The sequence below is a fragment of the Chelonia mydas genome, chromosome 8, assembly GCF_015237465.2.
Source record: "Chelonia mydas isolate rCheMyd1 chromosome 8, rCheMyd1.pri.v2, whole genome shotgun sequence".
Lineage (NCBI taxonomy): Eukaryota > Metazoa > Chordata > Testudines > Cheloniidae > Chelonia > Chelonia mydas.
The window spans coordinates 64,933,954-64,947,832 of NC_057854.1; the positions used below are offsets into that span (position 1 = coordinate 64,933,954).

General features: G+C 40.7%; 1 protein-coding gene across 10 annotated transcripts in view; it reads left to right on the forward strand.

Annotated features, from left to right (window-relative positions):
- CAMSAP2 (calmodulin regulated spectrin associated protein family member 2) overlaps window positions 1–13,879 on the forward strand; it is a 163,087-nt gene that overhangs the window by 79,553 nt on the left and 69,655 nt on the right. For 9 of the 10 annotated variants that reach the window (XR_006283246.1, XM_037906020.2, XM_037906019.2 and 6 more), the window contains exons 3-4: window positions 4,252–4,413; window positions 6,031–6,114. Coding sequence is in view for 9 of the 10 variants with exons in the window: in XM_037906020.2 (XP_037761948.1) it covers window positions 4,252–4,413; window positions 6,031–6,114 (246 nt within the window). In the remaining variant the exon portion in view is untranslated. Of the gene's footprint in view, window positions 1–3,335; window positions 3,342–4,250; window positions 4,414–6,030; window positions 6,115–13,879 lie in introns of all 10 variants that reach the window. The other variant, XM_043520779.1, reaches the window with a different exon arrangement.

A 13,879-nucleotide genomic window follows, 5' to 3' on the forward strand; every position in this document is an offset into this window, starting at 1 on the left:
ACTGTCAGCAATGCAGGGCCCCGCAGCAGCCCAGCCTCTGCGGGGAGGTGTGGGTAGGGGACCCTCCCCACAACTGACCGGTCGCCACCAGCAGCGGTGACCCCTGAGCTGCCCAGCCACCACTGCTGCTCAGCTGCCACGAGCAGGCAGAGCCCCCCTGCAACTCCCAGCTGGTGGCATGAGAGGGATCCCAGAGCTGCTCAGTGGCTGCAGGTGAGGATACTTTCCCCCCCCCACAGCTCCCAGCTGCCAGGGCAGCAGAGGGACTCCGGAGCTGCTCAGTGGCTGCGGGCGGGGGTCCCCCTGCAGCTCCCCAGCCTCTGCTGTGGGCAGGGGTCCCCCCACAGATTCCCTGCCACTGCAGGTGGCGGGGGTCCCCCTGGCAGCTTCCAGCCCCACAGGGTGGTGGGGGGACCCCCCCCAGCTCCAGCTCCGCAGGGCAGCAGGGGGACCCCTCGTACCCACTGGGCAATGGGGTGCCTGCAGCTCTCAGCGGCTGCAGGGGCAGACAGGGTGCTGGACCCGCCTCCCTCCCCATTTTGTCAGAGATGTTTTTAGTAAAAGTCAGGGACGGGTCTCAGCTTCCATGATTTTTTGTTTATTGCCTGTGACCTGTCCCTGACTTTTTCTGAAAATATCCATGACAAAATCATAGCCTTAACAATAGTAAAACAGCTTTTGCTCCCTGCAGAGCTCAACTGCTTCTTGGATCTTTGCTTGGATTCCTTTCCTCCCTGTAGCGCATGTTGACCCGCAGCTCTGGCTCTCAGCTGACCCCTGCCCCTCCATCCCCTAGGGAAACACTCTAGAAACCTTTACATCAGGGACTGTCGCCTTATATGTTTATGCATCTTGTCAGCTGGTCATGTGTGAACCCGATTAGACCCTGGGGTTTCTTGTGACTGGCTGATGTGATGTTAAATATGAATAATCCCTGTCTATACTGAAGGCAAAGTTGTATTTTAATATCTTGTTTAACATTACTCCTTAAGATTGTGTTCTAACTCAATGTAATTTTTAAGTCTTTGGGGTTGGTGGGGCTGATGGACATTCCTCCTGCCTCCAGTCTTGGAGGAGACACCCAGGAGGAGCCACTGTGTGCCATTCCCCTAAATCCCAGAGCTGGCACAAAATATTCAGAAGTAGAGTTGCTGTCCTTACCCCAGCTGGTGAAACCGAAGCCAGGCTGGCACACTGACCCAGCAGGGCACAAGTTCAGCCTTTTATAGGCACAGCCCAGTGAAGCTCCACTCACCAGTGATTAGCAATAACAGACTTTTCCAGCACAGGACTGTCAGTAATATAAATTCATCTTGCTGAGGTTGGGGTTATGACTGTGTGTTTGGGTATGATTTTGAGCGGCTGGGCATGTACATTGGTGGTGGTTGTATATTGGAAGTGAAGTGCATTTTGGACGTGAGAAATGAATATTTCTCTCTCCCAGCCATGACTATGGCTCTACCAAATTCACGGCCATGAAGAATGTGTCACATACCATGAAATCTGGTCTTTTGTGTGCTTCAACCCTATACTACACAGATGTCACCGGGGAGACCAGCATTTCTCAAACTGGGGGTCCTGACCCAAAAGGGAGTTGCGGGGGTGCGGGTTGCAAGGTTATTTTCAGGGGGTCGTGGTATTGCCATCCTTACTTCTGCGCTGCCTTCAGAGCTGGGCAGCTGGAGAGTGGTGGTTGCTGACTGAGGGCCCAGCTCTGCAGGCAGCAGCACAGAAGTAAGGGTGGCAACACCATACCAGGCCATCCTTACTAGCCCTGCCTTCACAGCTGGACGCCCAGCCAGCAGCTGCTGCTCTCTGGCCACCCAGCTCTGAAGGTAGCGCTGCTAGCAGCAGCAGCAGCAGAGAAGTAAGGGTAGCGATACTGCGATCCCCCCACAACTCCTTTTTGGGTCAGGACCCCGACAATTACAACACTCTGAAATTTTACATTTAAATAGCTGAAATAATGAAATTTAGAACTTTTAAAATCCTGTGACCATGAAATTTACTAAAATGGACTGTGAATTTTGTAGGGCCCTAGCCATGACATTTGAGGGATAAAGCATGTGACTGTAGTTGGTCTGGATATTAATATTTTAATAACATGAATTTCTAGGTTTGTAGTGTTTGCATTGAAAAGAAATATTTTTTTGCCACTATTACTGTAAACGCATAATGCTTTTGGTGTGAAAATAATATAAATGTTCATCTGAGGAAGTAGGCAGTAAGTACATGAGGAGAGAACAGCACAATGCAAACTTATTCATCATTCTCATACTACAGATGGTAATAAGATGTGGAATGATTTACATATGCTACTCTAACTATAGTTCTTAAATATTACATAGTATCTTTCTCTGTGGCTTGTTATTCATCAGTGTTGCCAAGATATTAAGTGCTGTGCTTCATGAAATGTTTGTATGAATGCTGCACTATAGAACTGCGTTGCAGTGGTAACAGTACCGAGTGCTCGGAATCTTCATTTTCATCCTGAGATATTACTTTAAAATACGGTTGTAAACTGGTGGATCAGCTCCCCAGCCTGGGACAAACAGACACATTTGTAGCCCTTTCCCCAGGGCTCAGTTTATTCTCCAGCACAAAACAAAAGCATCAGCCCTGTTCTTGACTGAGGCTGTGGGGCCACTTCTGGCCTCTGGTAACTGAAGACTCTGGACCTCCCTAGCCTAGCCGGGGGAAGGGTGATCTGGAGGGCCTGCTTGCCCTCTTGCAGCCTTCTGCTGCAGCCACAAGAGAGTTTGCTTTCAGCACACTCCTGGTTCCCGGCCCCCTTATGGAGTTGGGGTCTTGATTTATATCCTCCAGCTGGGAATCTGACCCAATAACTAGGTGCTGCTCAGTTAGGCCTGGGTGCATAATTCTCAGCACCTTCCTGCTGGTGTTCCACCACAGAAAAAGGCTCTTTGTTGTCTGCCACCCCTGCCCATCTAGGAAAGGTCTCGTTAGCAACCCTAATCTACAGACTTGGGCTATCAGGGCTCATGCTAGCTCTCTAAAAATAGCTGTGTAGACAGCATTTTGTAGTTATGGCATGGGCTAAAGCTCTGACTTGGAAGCCGCAGGAGGGGTGTGGGCTTCAGATCCCCATGGTATTTTTAATAAAATTTACCATACATCATACAAAATCTAACATACCGTAATGTGCCATACTGCAAAAAGATTATCATTTGGAACTTATTCCAGTTTGTGAGAAATGTCAGTTCTAATTCTAGAAAACGATTACTGTCTTTTTACAACAAAAGGCATAAATTAATCTGTTTTATTAGGAGCGCTGCTGCCACTGACTCCCAGAACTCCCACATTAATCAAAAGAGTCAGATGAAAATCTCTGCAGTTTTCTTGTTTGTTTGCATGTTTGTTTGTTTGTTTGTTTTGTTTTTTTGTTGTTTTTTTAATAGTTACTGATAATGAAACTGCCACTCTCTCAACTTGTAGCCCATAAAGTGAGGAGAAATTGATCCCTTCCATATTAACACAGAAGGCTATCTTTTAGTTTATGTCCACATATGTTCAAGTTTAAGCCTAATTGTAACCTATGTAATGATATTTCTACTATAATTTTATTCTGACATCTTGAATCTTTTCTCTCACAATGCACTAGGTTATAGTGAAAAGTTTATTTTAATTGTGTATTTTTGATATTTTAAACACATTTTAACATATACAAAAATAGAATTTCCATTTCTAAATTCAATATCTTGGAGGTAATCAAAGTGAGTTTATTGGCCAGCTCTACCCTTTTCCAGTACAGATAAAATTGGTTAACAGATTTTTTACTTATGGGTATTTATTTTATTAAGGATATAACAAACTTTAAAATGATTGCATGTATAATTGTGGTGACATTAAAACTTAGTGAGGATTCCTGTATTTTTTTCATTGCTTTTACATCTTACCTCACATTCATATTTTTTGTTGTTGTTGTTGCTATGTTCATTATCTGGTTGTACAGATCATTTACTTTTTAAAAAGCATATTTTTTCAAGCATATGTCCTTGTGCTTGGTGTTGTCCTTGTTAAAACTGTTATGCATGTTTCCAGCATTATCCTTTGGCCTAAAGCTGGCAGTCAGTTATCAGGCTTCTTGTGGAGGTTAGTTTTTTTGGTGGTTTTGTAGGTGCATATACATCTAGTAGAAATATAATGAAAAATAGAGAAAGAATAGAGTGTTTAATTTTGTAAAATAAACAAATGGTCTCTTATAAAATAACTTTAACTTTTTTCTTGTAGAGTGCTCATTTGGCCATGATTGATACCCTGATGATGGCATATACTGTAGAGATGGTCAGTGTTGAAAAAGTGATTGCATGTGCTCAGCAGTATTCTGCCTTCTTCCAAGCCACAGACCTGCCCTATGAGATTGAGGATGCTGTCATGTACTGGATAAATAAGGTAAGAACAAAGCAAATGTATGCTTAGATTGAAAAGACAATCAACATGATTCAGCAGCCATGAATGGAAATTATATGTATTCCAGACTTCATCTAAGATAACATGTTCATTGTCCTTTAAGCAAGGATAAGAAAAAAGTAAGTTTTCATAATCAATTAAACATGTTATTGAAATCAAAATTTTGATGCAGTGTATAGTATGAAGAAAAGAAAAGAATGTAAGAGAGAGATGAAACCTGACCAGTTACTGATGAATTTTGATGATGTGATAAAGTTGTTGATAAATCATTTCGCAGAACCTATAGATGTCCTTGTCTTTCTCTAGTGTAACGAAACTCAGTTTGAAACTGGGGTCTCTGCTGTACCTAAGCATATCTTGAGTATGAGATTTTCAACCTGTTTACTTATTACATGATAAACAAAATGTACAGATATAATAGTAGCCTATTGTAATAAAATGTACCTATCAGCATCCAGCATATTCAGAAACAGATCACACACCATTGCCAGATCTGCTGATACAGGTGGACCCAGATTTCTGTTTCAGTTTTGTCTGATGTGAAGTAAACATTTCTTCATGTTTTCAGTGAGTCCTGTGATGATGATAATTTAGAGGCCCCTGAAAAATTATTTTTCCCTTCCATATTGATCATAGCTGGGGCATATCACAGGTTCGTCCTCAACATGTTTAACTGGAAACCTCAACCCAGCATTCCCTAAATCAGGGATTCCCAAACTTTTTACTAAGGAGCCCCACCAACTGCATTTTGTCTTTTTCTGCAACCCGCCCAGGGTCCAAAATTGTGGGAAAGCCCAAAATCATAGGCCAGCATCCTTCTCCTTGCCTCACTGAGGGGGCACAGACCAACCACAGCAGCGCCCTCCACTCTGGCATCGCGACCCTAATGCCAGCCCGCTGCAGCAGAGAGACTCGGGGGGAGGGGGTGTGGAGGGGAAGAGGGAACGGGACAGGGAGGAATGGAAAGTGAGCCTGCCTTACACTCGTGCTGCTGCAGCAGCTCCTGTCCTGTGGGTTTGGGCCCAGCTCCCCTCCCTGGGTGTCGCAATGTGGTGCATGGGATCATAGCACCACTTAGGGTTGGCCTGGGTTCTCCTCTGCCAGGTTATAATATTCGGAGCACAGAAAGCCAGGCTCAGTCCAGTGGAACAGGAGCCGCTACTACAGGGTGAGTGTGGGTGGGGCAGGCTCACTCTCCAGCACACACACACGTGCACAAACGCCCTTTGGGGCCTCCCCTCTACACTGGGTCCACAACCCACTGAGAATCTTCCCTTGACTCAGTGGTGGATTGGGACTCACCAATTGGGGAACAGAGCCCTAACTCTCTCCATAAACATACACTGATTCTAGGACAGAGCACCACCATCTTAGGAGTTTGGGGCAGATGAGGTTGGGGGGAAGTGGGGCTGGATAAAGTTACACCCTGAATCTCGAGCCTTGCAGCCAGGGGGTCCAATGTAGTGTCTTTGATTTGGGCCGTAGGTTGGCTTCAACAGACCCTGATCGTACTGACTATCATGTTTCAGTTGTAAACCCAGTCAGAGGACTGCTTCTTTTAAAAACAGAATAGGTCATTTGAAAAATTTGTCTCTTTAGGTAAATGAACATTTGAAAGACATTATGGAACAGGAACAAAAACTAAAGGAGCATCCTAGTGTAGAAACTCCAGGAGGTCAAAAGGTAGGTGTACAAGTTTAAATATTTAACTGTGAGGATACTCATACATATGTAAACAAGACTTACTTCTGTATAACATGTAAAGTTACATTATAAATTCTTTATTAAATCTAGCCAACTCTACAGTTGAATTGAGCACTCTAATGGTGCTCAGTACCGAACACCAAATGTTTCTGGGGATTCCTGGTGATCTTAGGAGCATTTTGTTTTTTAACAAGCCAAACAAGCACACATGAACACTGCTGTAGTCTTGATATGTCTGCTGAGAGCAGGGTGTAGAGTATGTTAAAGTAAGAGAGAAGGCTTTTAGTTCAAAATTGCAACAAGCTATGAAAGTTTCACTTCTTCCGTTAAATCATTTTAAAAATGAGTTTTATACTTTGCATTCCCTGTTGTCCTTTTTGCCAGAGCAAAGTTTGACAATGTGGAAAGATCTTTGTGGCAATATATATATATATATATATATATATATATATATATGACACATTAGTCCTAAGAACAGTATATAATAAATACTACGTTAAGAAAAAAAGGCTACAAACAGATCTAACTCTTAAAAAGTAACATACATTTTTAGAAGTTCTTTTTGGCTTAGCTTTTAGATATCCTCCTTTTATTACATAGGTTTTTTTGAAAGATTCAAATAGTGTGGAATAGCAAGAAGCATCACTTTGGTTACAGTCCATAATAATGGTTGGTTACTAGCCTAAACATGCATACAGTCAAATACATGGTATTCTATACTTTTTTCTATCAGGAGTTTTCCCTGATGTTCCTGGCACTGACTCAGTTAAAAAGCATCTTAGTCAAACTCATGATACAAAGGAAGGATTATGTGGGATTCCCGAGTCTGGAAGCTGGTTTGGGAGCTTGCTTCTGAATGACACAATTCACCCTGTGGAGAAATGCTTATTATTGAGGGAAGGATTCGTCTTATTCCTAGACTTGCTTTGATATTGACGTAAAAGAGGCTAGTATAGATACCATACAACTCCAACCCTACTTTCCTCCCCATTCTCTTTTAATGTAAGGGGTAATTTTCCTTCCCACCCTGTTTTGAAGGAGTCATAAGGATGCCTAGCTGTGTGAATTATTTGGTTTTAAAAAAATTGAAAATGTGCTTTTAAAAATAGTAAAATTAAATTAGTGTTTAGCACAGAAAAATTTCTGGCATATGAGAGAAGGGCTCTTGTTTATTTTTTAATTCAAATAATGTAAGATATGCCAGGTAGAGAAATTCTTTGACATTTTCATGCTTTAAAAGGGTGGTCTTGTTGATGAGGTCAAAAATAATTGTAACTGCCCCTCACTTACGTTTTATCAATATCTGCAAATAAGGCCCTATTCCAGGAACAGCTTAAATTTATAGCAATAGCAATAAAACAGTGAAATAATAAAGGATTAATTTCTAACGTCTACAAAATACTGATTGAAATTGACATACAGGAATGTATAAGTTTTATGAGCAAATGGATTAAAGATATTAATAGGAAATAGCATACGAAAAATGGCTGAAAATGTAGTAGAAAGGTCAGTCATCTCGTATTTGTATTACCAATATGGAAAACTGCTTAAGATTCTTTACCAGTGGTATGCCCTTAGCTAACTGAAATGCAATATTTTCAAAGTAGGGACAGCATGCTGGAGGGAATATGGAGTAAAAGGAACTTTTTATCAACATATAATCATTGTGCCCATATTCATAGCTTCTGGTCCAAAATTAGAGAACAATTATGGCTAATTACTAAAAATAATATAACTTAACAATGATATTAGGCCTCCCTGAAAGAGAGACCTCTTACAACTGAGAGATCTCTTACAACAGTAAAAGTAGCCTGGTAGCACATCTGATCTTGACTTAAATTATTCCCCTGCTTTCTTTGCATAGTGCTCTAGAGCAGGGGTCGGCAACCTTTCAGAAGTGCTGTGCTGCGTCTTCATTTATTCACTCTAATTTAAGGTTTCGAATGCCAGTAATAGATTTTAACGTTTTTAGAAGGTCTCTTTCTATAAGTCTATAATATATAACTAAACTATTGTTGTATATAAAGTAAATAAGGTTTTCAAAATGTTTAAGAAGCTTCATTTAAAATTAAATTAAAATGCAGAGCCCCCCGGACCGGTGGCCAGGACCCGGGCAGTGTGAGTGCCACTGAAAATCAGCTCGCGTGCCGCCTTTGGCACGCGTGCCATAGGTTGCCTACCCCTGCTCTAGAGTATGGGATGTCCTTGCCATAGAAAAGCTCACTCATCAGATTGAGTTAAAACAAGCTAAATATTTGTATATATTGTTGTCTTTCATTATAGTCACAAAAAGGAAATTAAATAGCAGGAAGGACTGCATGACTTAAGCTTTCTTGAAATACTGAGGGGGGCCAATGTGGTTGAGATTTTTTAAATAATGAACAGACTAAAAGATGTATAGAAACAGAAATTTGTCTTACCAGGAGAAATATTTGATGTTATTGTTAACTATTTAAAGATTACTGTTGTCTGCAGATTCGATCATATAAATGTGCATGGTGGAAATAATATTTTGTATAAAATATTTTATATTTATTTATGTTGCTTATTTTATTTATTATTATTATTTACATTGTGATAGCATTCAGGGACCCAATGATGGATCTGGGCCCCATTGTGGTAGGCACTGTACAAAAAAATAACAAACAGTCACATGCGTCAAAACTCTTTACCAATTGTCATATACTTCATTGGGGAAGGGGAAGGTTTTGTAACTAAGGCCTTGTCTACGCTGGAATTTTAGACACCGTTGAACCAGCGCAGGCGTAACATGATTTATTTTGGTATAAATTATGTTACCCAGTGTAAATGCCTTTATGTTAGGTGTTTACATCAGTGCAGGCAAGCTCTATGGCTCCAGCATACTCCTCGATATTTTTTTAACCTTTTAGAGATTGCTGGGGGACACTGCAACACTTGCTGTACTAAAGTGCTATCCTTCACACTTAAAGGCATGAAGAGAAATGACAGTAAAATTATATGGAAAATGAGTTTAAAATATTAATTACATATTAAAGCCTCAATTTGTTATGAAATATTAAATCAGCTTCTGGAAAAATAAACCTTGCCCCTAAATATGAGAGTTTTAGCACAGATTACACAGATAAATCTACCCACATACATTGCTTGAACGCTAACATAGATTCACAAACAAACCTCACAAATTAGATTTTCATAAATGTTTAAATACATGATCTTCCAAATGTGTTGCATGAGACCCATAAATCCGTTTATGGAAGAACTAAAGCTTTTTCACACTTTATAGAAGTGCTTTGGCAATTTTAATTGTGAGGTTCAGAGCTTTATAATATTGCTTGTACCTAAAAAGTTTCACATAAAAGCATTTTACAGTGTATTTATATTCACCTGAAGTATTTCCTGAGTTTTATAATGTATAAGAGCCTGCTAGCTTCATTTATGTGTAAATCTGGGCAAAGAATTAAAAAAATTGAACAATTTATTTGAAAAAAAAAATGGCATTCAACCAGCTCTATTTATGAGCAGTATCTAAAGGTTATTTTTTTACGTAAAATGAAGAAAGATAAAGTATAGTATATTTTGTACTCATTTGTATCGCATTTTACCCAAGTTATCGAAACCCATTGCTTGTTACTTAAATATCGCCATCTCTTGAGCTCTCACTGATCTCCTAGACCAGTGGCCAACCTGCCACACTTGAGTCTCTGCCATTCATTACTCCTGTTATATCCCATTTCTACTAGAAACATACTCCTTGAATACAGTGTGTCTCACATACTGTACTGTGACTATCACTTATTACTAAAGTTAATAGCTCTCACATGTAGACACTGCTGCTGAGATTTTGAAACTCATCACAATCTCAGGTAGAAATTATATTTTCGTCACATGAAACATATTGAACCACTCTACAGAATACTAATGTGTTTTTTTTTAATTAATTTTTTTTAAATTGTAACTCAAGCCACCCTTTTAATCAAGTTGACTGGAATTTCCATCAGCTTTCTATTAGGTGCTATGATCAGCTTACCTGTTCAGTATAATGCTGCTACTATCATATGTCTTTCAGTATTCACACATACACTTCGGTGCAGCATACTGTTTGTCTTTTTCCAGGTTCTGACTCGTCATCCCTGTACTCCATTTCTTTTTTCACAGCTCAGTGCCAGTGAGATGTCATTTACAGTATATATCTTTGTTGACCCCCAACATCTAATACTGAGAGCTGCACAACAGACTCAGTTATTCTCCTGGGCCACTATCCTACAGCTGCTGACATACTAGTAACAGCTGCAATTGTGACTACTCTGTGTGATGTTACTTTTTTCTGTCATTTTCATTCCCTGCCTGGGAACTAAGTTACTGGTGTCAGTAGACATTGTAATTAGGTCAAACACCCAACATTGAATTCTGCTGTTGTAATATCCAAAGCAATGTAATTACACTTTTTAGATTATTCAAATATATTACATACCCTTTCTAAATAAGCAATGTTCCAAATACTTAAACAAACAAAATAAAAAATAAAAAGAACTCCACATTTACACTGAAGTTAGGCACCTAAGTGTAAGTGGCATGATTTTCAGAAATGCTGACCACCCAGATTCTATTGGACTGAGAGCTCAGGATGATCACCATTTTAAAATGAGGCCACTTATTCAGTGACCTTAATTTAAGCACCTAAATTTTGAAAATGTTGGCCTTAGTGTTCATATGCAGTTCTAGCTCTATGCTTACATCTGGAGCCCATCACTACCCTCCTTTCTTGATGCTTCTTATATCCTTCAGCATGTTGCTTCCATTAGGACTTGGAAACCTAACAAAACAGGGGGTTAATATTTCCATTGTACCTCTTCTGCTTCTTTCCATCACCCTTTCCAGACTGAGGCCCTCTGCTGTAATGTGGGTTCTCCATGTGACTGGCATAGTTTGAAGTTCAAAAGTACCTTGTTCTATAGCTTTAAGCATCGTTGAAGGTTCTTCCTGTTTGTGTGGGCTGCTACTCCAGCCACATACTGCTGAGACTTCAAATTTCCTGAGGTTTTTTAAGCTGTAGCTCTCAGGGATGGGCATGATCTTGGAAACCTGTTTTTCTCTGGAGCTTGAACTGGAAAAGGAGCAGGGAGCGAGAATGTTTCTATCTCCCCAATAAGCACAAATAGCTAAGCAGGCCTGGGAAGAAAAGAACTTTATAAAGATTTCAAGGACCTGAAGACCTGTTTTTCATTTTAGTTTCTGGCCAAACAGAAGCAAGATTGATTATGCTAGAAACAGGCAAAGTTATTCAGTAAACTTTATAATTCTCTTCTATTTCCTACTCCAATAAATTTCACTCCTACCAGAAAGAGAAGAAAACTGAGCATATAACCCTCAAACCCTGCCTGACAGTTTTACTTTAGTTTATTTAGAAATGCAACAATAAATCTTTAGAGAGCAAACAACTAAATTAGTGTTTTGTTGAAAAAAACATTAAAATGATTATTTATTATGAATTACGGTAATAATTTGATTAAGTCTAGATTAGCTAACAGATAGCCCAGACCTAACTTCTGCCTCATTCCCTAATCTAGACAAACCCAACAGTAAGCATAAATTACATATAACTAGGAGTTCTTTGAATGTAATGCCTTTGCAAATCCATGTGCATTTTCCCTCATCTTTGGGTTTTATTAGATTTCAGTGAGGCGGGGAGGAACTGGACCCAGTTGGAAGGGGATGTTTTAATAAGAATGGTTGGAATGTTCAGATCCAGGGGTGGTTATGCATGTACCACCTAAAACTTAACCACTTCTAAATGGTTGTGGGATTCTCCAAATACAGAAGCCCAATCTCACATGGTGGCTTTGCAGAAGAAATACATTGAGTACTCCCACTCCTGGTACACAACCTTTCCTCCAGTAAAAAATTATTTCATATTCAGACTAAATGAAATCTGTTGCCTTGCTACAGTTACTTTCCACAGTTTAAAAAGTATGTAGAAAAGACAATGTACTGTACAGCAAAAACTATGTAAAATAACAATGAACTTTCACATATTTAGACTTTTTTACAATCTTTCAGTGAGTAAACCTTTTATAATAATGCAGCATGTCTAGATCTTTTTAAAAAGTACATAAACGTACAAAATATATACTTCCTTTGGAGTATATTTTCTGCTTCAGTATAAAACATATGAAAATTAGCTTCATCTGCACTTATAAATAACCATTCCTTAAATTTTTTAATTTGCGTAATCAAGTTAATTTACCCTTTGGTAGAACTTGCTCTGTGTATTTGCTATACTACAGTAACAATGGTGGTTCTTCGAGTGTTTGCAGACATGTATTCCATTCAGGTGTGTGTGCCCAGTGCGCCAAAGCTGGAGAACTTTCCCTTGCAGTGCCCAAAAGGCACAGCGCTGGAGTCCTCTGGCCCTTAGCTCCTCCTCTGGCTGTTTAAGGGTAGCACTGCCCTGACCCCCTCTGTCTTTCTCGGATTTTATCGTCTCTAGTTACTGACTAGTTAGTATAGTTAAGTAGTACCCATAGGTTTAGTTTGTAATAGTTAAGATAGACAGTTATCCTGGGTGATGCCCTCGCTAGGATTTAAACATGATCTGTGGTGGCGGGTGGCTATCCCCAATAGTGACCCCAACACACAGTGTTTGTTGTGCCTGGAAGAAGGGCACATTAAAGAAAGGTTCAGTGAGATTCCGATTCTTTTCTCAGGAGGAGGTGATCTTATTCTCCTTCGTTTGGTTCTCTTAGAAAAAGATCTCATAAAGCAGAGGGGAGCTGTTCCAACCCTAGGAAAGATTCCTTCTCCCCTTCTAAGAGGAGTGTAGAGTAGCATCAGGATTCATCCAGTATGCGAGATAGAGCATGGCCATCTACCCGCTCTTTGGTACCGAGGTGAGAGCAAGCAGACTCCATACTGTTGACTAGCCCCACCCGTGGGGCATCCATTGAGTCGAGCACCGACAACATCTATGTCAGCACAGGCTGTGTCCACACTGGTGGCATATCATGGAGGATTGGCCTTCCTTTGCCTGTCTGTTCCTGACTCTCCTCTGATTCAAGAATGCTCAGCTGTCGTGCTTTCTTCGTCAGTATCCTTGGCAGCAACAGGACTGGTTTTAGACCCCTCATTGTTGTCGGCACTGTCTTCTGTGCCTTTTCCAGTGCAGGGTTGAGGTCACCCACCCTTTTGGTACTGAGAAGCGAGTAAGCACAAGTACTACCTTGCATACCAGTGACAATTGCAGAGCACAGTGCTTCTGCAGGAATGGGAATGGCTTCAACTTCAGCACAGACATCTGCTCTGGTATTGAGTGTAAGGTCCATATCAATGCTTAAAGTACTGAGTGCTTTACCTTTCTCAGTACTGATGAGCTAAACTTCAGATGAGGCGGGATGTTTGCTGACCCCACTGGGGATGGCTATTCTGTTGCCTCTGTTGACAATTTGGAAGATTCCTCAGGGTTGGAGACATCTTCCTCCTCTCTGTTGCCTTCTAGATATCGCTTTTGAAAGACACTGAGACTTCCTGGGGATCACCATTGGTACTGATATTGTGAATGCTTTCATAGTCGAGAGAGGACTTCTTGGCCCAGTTACTACTGGCCATTTATGCCGTACCCTTACCCACAATGGCCTTGTTAGAATCCCTGGGATGTTCCACAGTCAGTTAGGTTCTCATCCATGGTGCAGTCCAGAGCAAGGTCTCCTATTCTGCTGGGAGCCTCTCCTCCTGAGCCTCTATCACTGCAGCCACAAATGGCAGTTGC